Source organism: Eretmochelys imbricata, chromosome 3 (genome assembly GCF_965152235.1).
Source record: "Eretmochelys imbricata isolate rEreImb1 chromosome 3, rEreImb1.hap1, whole genome shotgun sequence".
In the NCBI taxonomy this organism is placed as follows: domain Eukaryota; kingdom Metazoa; phylum Chordata; order Testudines; family Cheloniidae; genus Eretmochelys; species Eretmochelys imbricata.
The window spans coordinates 32,528,798-32,538,066 of NC_135574.1; the positions used below are offsets into that span (position 1 = coordinate 32,528,798).

Below are 9,269 nucleotides of genomic sequence, written 5' to 3' on the forward strand. Positions count from 1 at the left end.
CTGGTTTGACAGAGAGGTGGGTGTAGTGTGAGAAGCAGTAGATTAGCTCTCCTCCCCCACCTCACCCTATTCTGAATCCAGACTTTCAATGCAAGGCTTGTGTTCTTATTGCATTGACCCCTCACAAAGGGTTGCGCTACTGATTGGTCAGGGCAGCTTCTGTATTAAGAGATCAGAGCTGGCTTTCTCCCCAGCTTCAGAGGATGGATTTGGTGTCAAGGTCAAGGAAAGGCAGCCGATGCAGACTGTGTGGTGCCACCCACACATCTGTTCACTATGATGAAAGTGTACTGGCCTCAGGTGGAGGTGCCTTTTCCTGGAAGAGTCCACAAATCTCAACCCGACCCACCAGGCCTAAGGTAACTCCTTCTGCAGAACAGTCCTTACCCAGACCATTATCAGAGTTCCCCTCATTCCACTGCAAATAACTCCATTCAGTTATAGGATTTTGAAGTTGACTTGTTTGGAATTCCCAGTTTAGGAAACTTTATAGCTTAGTTTAAAATAGAGTGCAATACCAGGAGGTTCAAGTAAATGCATCCCCACCCTCCCTCTTATGTTATGGCAACAAAATAAATCAGATGAAGACAGGTAACTTACAGTGGACAAGTACAGTACAACAAATGCCCTTGAGTAGTACTAGAATGTATACATAAGAAATACCAAATCATACTTTGCTTTTAAAAATGTTGAGTCTCATTACAGGCTTAATTTCTCTTTCATGGACAAAGAGTTAATGCTAGGACCAGCCAAAGTTTAATCAGTAACACAGCAGTGATTTAGTTCAATTCTCAATAGTCATATGGAGAAGCTGCTGCAACTGATTAGAAAACCCATTTCACTGAGCTATTGCATGGAAGCATGTAAATTCCAGTGTGGAAAGGCAACAGTCACTTCATTATTCCAAATCACATGTTAACGCATCACCAACTTTTGCATTCAAAGCCTTTTGCAGAAATTAAGTGGTTGGGAGACTAATAGCTAGCCACAGCCCTTAATTCTGTGTAATTATTCTAAAAGCAAGTTACCAGATCTTGGGCAGCACTACTGGAGAACTGAAAGTGAGTCATCAACGGGGGGGAATCAAACACCAAGGGAATTTCTTAGGACTAACTACTTTTGTGTCTATTTCCAAACTGTTCCTCAATAGCATCGGCTCTGTAATAATCCATAACTCTGGCAATTTCTTATACACTGTTTATAAGATGATTGGCTAGAAGTTTAGAACATACATTAAAATAAGTTTTAGTCAAATTACAAGAAATTAAAAATAGTAACTTATAGTAATTTTATGTTCTACACATATTTGAACTGTTACTTTGTAAAATTATAACACCCGGCTGGCCCCAGCAAACTGTTGGCCCCCAAGAATAAAGCAGGAAATCATTTCAATAAACACACTTGATTTATTTTGTATAAAAAGGGTTAAGTTTACAACTAAACTTTTATAAAAAGTTTAGCATGATTAAGTACATCATTACACTTTTTGCAGAAATGTACATTTCTGCCACTATACAAGAAAACTCTGATTAAAGAGTTCACAAGGTTTCACTCTCATATATATATATATATATATATTTATATATAAATATATACACAGTATTCAATCCTAGGCTTGCATCAAAAGGTCATTTCTGACCATGGACTTCCCTAAGAAACTGAACACTGGATCCTCCTGATACTCACGCTCCACCTTTGGAATAAAAGGCAAAGTCTGCTTTAAAATGGGCAATTCCTTGTGAGTTTTTATGTTTCACTCCCCATGCTGGGAATAGTATATAAAGGACACCTTCCAACTAGGGAAAGGGCATTTAAAGTCTCTTCATAAATAGCTAAGATCAGTCCAAGTTGGGGAGGGGGGGAGAGATCTCAGTTCTTTTCTTCTTTATTAGTTTTAAAAGGTCCATTTAATTAGATGTAGATTCCCCCTCCAGATACAGCTGAAAAATAAGTTCAGCACCTCAAAAAAAAAAAAAAAAAATCCTGTAGACATTTTCTTGTGGGGGAAAAAAAAGTCAGCAAACACCTGCAAAAGATTGAAAAGAGGAGTATTTAGGAGAATGCTAACAGGGCAGAGATCCGGACAGACTGGCGCCAGAGAGGAAGCCACAGTTTGAACATTTAACCAAACACTCAAAGATTGGGCAAACCCTGGCGTCCAGATGCAAAACACACACACACACGCACCCCCCTCAAAAGCACAAATTAAACATTAAAATAACATACGTTCAGCAGGAGGGGCAGAAAGAGGATTCTCAGTCCAAACTCTATTTGGATCTCTGTAACTGCACTGCTCAGAGGCGCCAGTCTGCCTCTTACAGCAATTATTTGATTAGAAGCAGACACTTATTTAACTGATAGTGCAGACAATCCCACATCACAAAATTTAACGGATTATGCTAAAATCCTCAACTAAATCAGTCACTTCATTGAAGGTTAGAGTTTTAGGAACAGATAATCACAGAATTTACATTTTGTGGTGATATATTTAAGTACAAAGGGATAGTATCAGGGTAAACAGTCTATACTACTTATTTGGAAGGCGAAAATACACTTTCATTTGGGCTACCCCCAAATGAATTACTAGTGTAATTGTTATGGCTTGATTACTGGTTATAAAGGTATCCTCCGATAAACCTGTTACTTTTATTATAAATTAAAAAGTGTCTTAAATCCAAGCCCATACACACATTTTCCTCCCCAAAATAAATTGTATTTTGCATTATATTTATTCTTTGAAAACGAAGAGCCACAAACACTCACCATTGAATTTAGCCACAAAGTGCTTTGCTGTCATTTGACATTAATTCTGAAGGGAATTCAGATGTCTGTAAAGAAGAAAAATAAAAACAGCGCAGTGTTAAATATCTTAACAGCACGACAAAAAATACAAAATACTCTGGATCATGAAGCTCATTCCATATGACATGTCACAATTAGATTCACAATGACAACCAACATTACTAGGGCTGCCTAGCAATTGAGGTATTTTCATCTATTTCAATCTAAAATGATTAGTATTAGCTACAAAAAAACATGTAACAGTTTCTCATGCCAGTCACCCCCATCATAAAAGATACATCACGCTAGTACTGACTTCCTAACAGCAATGTCCATTATCACTATAAAGGTCCAATCTCAGACTCTGCACATAGGCCAGGAAGACAGCCAACAAGGAGGGAGAAAAGCCAGCCAAGGCTAATGAGACAAGGTAGGTGAGGTAATATCTTTTATTGGACCAACTTCTGTTGCTCAGAGATACAAGCTTTCAAGATTACACAGAGCTCTTCTTCAGGCCAACACAGCTACAACAACACTGCATACAACCAGGGCTAAGACATTTACCTGTAATGACAAGATGCTGATGTCTGTGTTTAAGGTGGTCAGAGGAGTTCTGGAGGAAGGATTTGGTCCTGGTCTCTGGTGATGGAGGCTGACAATACTGGGGTGTGAGTCTAAAGCAATCTGCAGGTCCAGGATGTAGTCAATAACGTGCTGCAGAATTTCCATCTTGCTCACTTTTTTGTTCTGAGGGATGCTGGGCACTAGCTCTTTCAGTTTGGAATAGCAGTCGTTCATGTTGTATAGCAAACTCATAGGATCATCCACGGGGGTTTTGCTCCGGGATATTCCCAGGGTGTGTTCAGAGAGGCTGTTTTTCCTGACGGATCTGACAGGACTGAAAGCTTTCATGCTGGGAGAGAGCCCGACTTCCAGGGTACAGAAAACACACACTAAGGGATCTCTCTGCCTGCTTGACTATCTCCCTTCCTTCCTTTTCTTTCTCTAAGCAGCTGCCTGAGCTCAGAATGAAGCAGCAAGCTGCCTCTACTTGCTTTTATACTGCAGGCTCAGGAGCTGCCAAATCCAGCCAGTGCTTGCTGCCATTGGAGGCACCCAATGTGTCCATCAGGCAGGGAAACATTCTCACTGGTACAAAAAAACCTAAAAGAAGGTTCAGGTCTTCCGCATTCTGAGCCAATCGTGAGGAATGGGGTGTGGCTATTCTAGGCACAGCTGAGGATAGTAAATACTGTACAGTAACTGCTGAGCTCTCCTGACTCATTTTACAAAGGCACTGAGAAAGGAATGAAATGGGCATTTTGCATTGTGGTTGCAAAGAGCCAGGTCTGATCACAGAGCCCTCAGCCCTCTCCAGTACAACAGATGCTCCCCTAATATTTTCGTCTTCATTTTAAAGAGCTAGCTTGGATAAAATTGGAATGAAAAATGTTGCAAATTTAGGATCTGAAAATGAACTAGGCTCTGGGAGCATAAGCACATTATGAGCATTTTTGTGTGTGGTGTGGTAGTGGTGGACACACTATAAACATGATAAGTGCAGAATACACCAAAGGAAGTGAGCTATAGCTCACGAAAGCTTATGTTCAAATAAATTTGTTAGTCTCTAAGGTGCCACAAGTCCTCCTTTTCTTTTTGCGGATACAGACTATCACGGCTGCTACTCTGAAACCTGTCATAAGCAGATAAAGTCTGCAGTTGTAACATGGTGTCAGTGAAGCCTGATACTTCCTGAAAGTCAGTTTGAATTATGGTAACAAACAGGTCTTTCTTTTTTATATATGGTTGTGTACATCACCTTCACTAATAAGTATTGTATGCTGAAGCACTGCAGGAGGTATAAGCATAAAAAAGTCAAATAAATGAACAAGATCAACTGGAACTTTTTCCTATAATGACAGAATACTCAGCGACAGAACTGATAGCTCAGGGATTTAAAAGACTGAGAAGTCACTGCACTGTTAGCTTGTTGTCTCATGAGTAGGATAGGGCTATTTTAAACGTTGCTATTAACTGGTGATCATTAGGCAAATATTGAAAGTGCATTTACACATATTACCTCTGAAAGGCTGCTGACCTGTAACCCACCAGTGCATGTGATGTGACTGTAATTAAGTCTGCATAGATTGATTCTGGTGACAAATGTGAATACTTACTGTACTGTATTTCTGCATCTTTGCTTTTGCTGAAGCCAATGAGACACATCTTCCAGACACATTACAAACATACAGTGATTATTTTGATGAGAGAAACAGTCTTTGAAATTTTCCTTTTGCCCAATCGCATTTCCCACATTTTGTCTTGCACTCGACTGCTGATTATCAGAACTAATTCCCATTGTTTCACGGACTACTCAAGGAAGGCTAAAGCTATGAAATTGTAAACTTCAAGATATGGAAATTATATATGATTGATTGTACTGTAACTTGTTAAATTTTCCAACACACATAGTTCTGTACTGCACAAAAACCACTTACACTACACTAATATATAGATGTAAAGTCAGCGTGGGCATTTGAGAATTGTATTAAAGAAGACACACAAGTATTTGATTTATCCATGTTGTTGGGTCCTTGTTACATAGCTACATCATACTCCATTTGAGGGGGGGAAAGGGATCATTATTGGGAACTGGAGGCAGAGCTCTGTAGGGATCAATCAATATTTTCCTCCAATTAATGTCGCATTCCTTAGCTGGTGCTTGGGGAGGTCTCTGACAGGACATTTTGCTGACTGCAACACAAGCTTATTTGCCCCAGGGCTTTTATCTAGGGGTGTAGGCGGTGCTGAGCCTGACAGGAACACAATTCAATCATTTTGAAATGTGAAGGGTGAAAGTGAAGCTCTCCATTCAATCTTACAGGAAGACAAGTACATTGTTTAAGTACAATTAAAAGGCACAGTCAATAAAAACCTGTGTGGAAAATAATCAACAGCTTAATTAAAATAAACAAATACTGACTGTAACTCCAATTCTTCTAAACACTAAATTAACAAAATCTCATTTATATTAAATCTGGTGATTTATTATCACAGATTTTACCCTACTGACTTGCTTGTATTTCTGTTCCACAAGTGCCCCAGTGGAACAGGTTTTGTTTTGACACTATATTGGTAAAATAATAGCCAATATAAATAAATATCTTCATGTTTCTCTCATTATCTGCCATCCCTGGATAATGAAACAATGTTACAGTCCTCCTAGGCTTTTGCAAAGGACTGCTTTATTCAGAGTTGGTTTCATTCCTCCATATCGAATACTTAACAATTCACATTTTTTAAAATTTTGTTTTATAGAGTGGAATTATATGAAGAGGAACTAACCAGATTAATAGACTCTGTGATCAAATGATTGCCATGATATGTGTACTTTCTGCATGAAAAGTGGTGTTTAAAGCACACAAACTCCATTTCTGCTTGGGGACTCTTGATTTCTGTTTACACTCTGTCATTTTTCAGACTGATTTTAAGGCCTGTTTTGAAAGTCTGTCACTCTTGAAAGATTTTACAATAGAAGATAGATCCCCTAAAACTTTGAAACTCCCCCCCCCCTTCTAATCCTTGTAGTCCAAATTGTCCCTGCAGTTTTACACACAGCCTTGGATTTTGTTTATTTTCATACTGTGCAAAAGGTGAATGGATTTGTGTGCAGGGAATCTCAGAAAACAGTACCCCTTGGAACTGCTGTAGCACTTTCCCTCAGGACCTCCAAGAACGTTGCAAAGAGGACTAGATGACACTCCATGTGAAACTCCCTTAGAAATAGATGTCAGTCCCAACCCTGTATCTGTTTCCCTATTCCCAACCTCAATATGCTGCTGCTAACATCTGGAAGAAAAGTATGCGAGCTCCTGTCACACAAAGCGGTGCTCTACTGCTCTTCCTCCCACCCTCCTCCCCGCTGCACACAACCCTGCAGTAGAGGGAAGCATCTTCTTCCCTAGAACATGAGCCCCCCCCCCCCCGTCACTCCCGCAGGGGCCACCCCTCTCTCCAGGGCCCCGAGAGACGGACGGCCCTGTAGTGAGCGGGGCTAGCGACCCCCAGCGCCTGGGGCGCGGAGGGGGATGGAGCTCCCCGCCCTGGCGCGAGGGGGCTTTGATCCCCCGCAGTGAGCCGGCCTGGAGGGGAATTCCCCGCCTTGAGAGCCCCAGCTCGCCAGGCTCTCCCCGGCGGCCCCCCCCGGCGTGTGGGGACCAGGCGGCGCAGCCCCGCCCCCCCCTCCCCGCTCCAGCCCCGAGGGCCGGGCCGGACTGCGCGGCGCCAGCCCCGTGACATCACCCCTCGCGGCCTCCTCCCGCCTTTCTCGGCCGGGCCCCGCGGCGCCGCTTAGGCGGCTGCCATGGCGACCGGGGCTGAGCCCTGGTCTGTGGGAGGCTGTGGGGCCCGGCCCGGGCGTACGCGCACCGCGGGGGCACCGCGGGCACCCGCAGCTGAGCCGGGGAGATCCCCTCCCTCTCCCAGGCCACTGCGTGGGGCCCGGCAGCCCCGGGGAGCTGAACAGGGGCCCTAGGCGGGGCGCCGGGTCCCGGCCCCCAGCGGCTGCTCCCTCCCGGCCCCGCAGGACATTCCCGCGCGGGGCTCGTTCTGTGCCCAGCGCCCCGTCCTGCCCGAGGCAGGGTCCTGCTGGAAACCAGAGGCGAGGCGAGGCGAGGCAACCCCCCCCCCCCATTGCATCCGGCAGCCTCACCGCGGTGCTGCTGCCCTCCATTAGCATGATCTGGGCTGGTCCTTATCAGAAGAGAAATGAAACCTCTGTGCCCCGTTGGTCCACCGTGTGAAACAGTAATGAGCTCATAATGAGAAAGGAGAGAAACCGCGGCTCCTTCTCTGTGCAGAGGTGTTTGAAAAGTTCCCGACCTTGCTCTCTCACCAGGCAGATTGTTGTGGTTTTCTAGGAAACAGCCTCTGGGTTACATAAGAATTCAGGTTGTTGCCCCCTGGGTTTGACACTCCCAAGCAGTCTTGGGAAAATGGAGCTCTTCATGGGAAGCAGAGCCCGTCTATCGGCTCTTGGGTATCAGTCACTTATTTTCCTTATGAGTAAGGATCTTGAAAGTTTTCATACCCAAGACCCTGTATGTGTAATAAAATGTATCTAAAAACCCACTAGAACTAGTATAAATGCCTTTAACTGCTGCGTACTTATGTCATCAGACTTTACTAAAATCTGTTGTTAATCCTGTCCCTTCTCCACCTTATTGCCACAACCCAACATATCGAAAAAAAGTATGTTGGCTAAATATGTTATGACATAGAGGTTGTCAATGTTCCTGGTGAAATACCTACCTAAACCCAATTACTTTGAAGTGCCTGATCCTTTTTGTTTGTCTCACGTTTCAGATCCATCCAAAGAATGCAGTTTTAGACTTTTTGGGGGGAAGAGGGACAAGCCTGCATGCAAAATACTTAATTACACATTCTGTTAAGTGCGCTGATCCGTAACAGCTTTTTCTGCCTTTACAAAGGATTTTCCTGTTACTTTGTTCCGGTCGCAAAATTAAAAAAAAAAAAACAACAAAAAAAAACCAACCCCAAAAAAACCTAACTTCGGAGAGATAAGGTCTGGAAAACAATCTGGAATTGCCAGTCTGTTGGTGGGAGCTCTGCAGGGCTGGCGTCAGGAAGTCTGCGCTGCCTTCTATTACTGTTGATCCAGCTTTATGCAGCTGCACTTAGTACAATTAGCTTGTAGAAACAATCCTGCTGTAGGCAGCCTCTTCCCTTAAAAGTGCTTTTCTATACTGATCCCCTCACATCATGCTGTTGGAAATCAAGTCACAAGCTGACCACTGTTTGGCCAACATCATCTGTGGGAATTCATTAACCTCCATCTCAGAGATGCAACAAGAGATTGTTTGTCCAGAACTAAACTCACAGCTTAATATTATGATGTAGCCCATACAGGAAAAAACCTGTGTCCCATTTTTTGTTGTTGGCTATAACAAGAAACACATTGTGCTTATAGAGTGGGGAATGTAGCTGAAACCAAGCATGAGCCTGCTCCTGCTAAAACTCTGCCATCAAAGTGATTGTTTTTTGGTTAATCAGCCTGCAGTTGACATAGAAGCAACTTATCCCCTCGCTCATTTTGCTGGGTGCACTTTGCAAGCTCATTTCCCGTCTGCGTTTGCTCTGCTGCTCTCAGATGCTGCTGCTGACACATTTCCTCCCCTTACACTTTGCACCCACCTTATCCCTGCCCGAGATGCTCAGGGCTGATTGTGTCTGGTGGGGGGCGTTCAACGCAAACTGCAACTGTTGTGGGGGTTGGGATTCGCCCCCACCCCTCCACACATACTTTCCGCTGCTTGATGATCAGATCTAGGCCATGCAATCACTGAGCAGCAAACAGCCCCCCTCCCCCGCCCCCTGTCTCCTTCCTATCCATCACCTCAGTCCCAGATTGCAGGGACACCGACTGCTGCTCCTGCAAGCTCTTTGCCACGCGCCTGTCGTGTGCTGCT

General features: G+C 43.8%; 1 protein-coding gene across 1 annotated transcript; it reads right to left on the reverse strand.

Moving 5' to 3' along the window:
- Positions 1–1,399: 1,399 nt before the first annotated feature.
- ID2 (inhibitor of DNA binding 2) lies at positions 1,400–6,006 on the reverse strand. The gene is made up of 3 exons (XM_077812564.1): positions 3,346–6,006; positions 2,764–2,828; positions 1,400–2,026 (listed from the first exon to the last, which is right to left on the reverse strand). The coding sequence occupies exons 1-2, from the start codon at positions 3,691–3,693 to the stop codon at positions 2,772–2,774; spliced, it is 405 nt and encodes a 134-aa protein (XP_077668690.1). The 5' UTR covers positions 3,694–6,006; the 3' UTR covers positions 1,400–2,026; positions 2,764–2,771.
- Positions 6,007–9,269: the final 3,263 nt, after the last annotated feature.

Excerpts from the sequence above, each read along its gene's own strand:
- ID2 (XM_077812564.1), bottom strand. The coding sequence starts at position 3,693 with ATGAAAGCTTTCAGTCCTGTCAGATCCGTCAGGAAAAACAGCCTCTCT. Across the intron at positions 2,829-3,345 it reads TCAGCATCTTGTCATTACAG|ACATCTGAATTCCCTTCAGA; the intron begins GTAAATGTCTTA and ends TCTTCTTTACAG.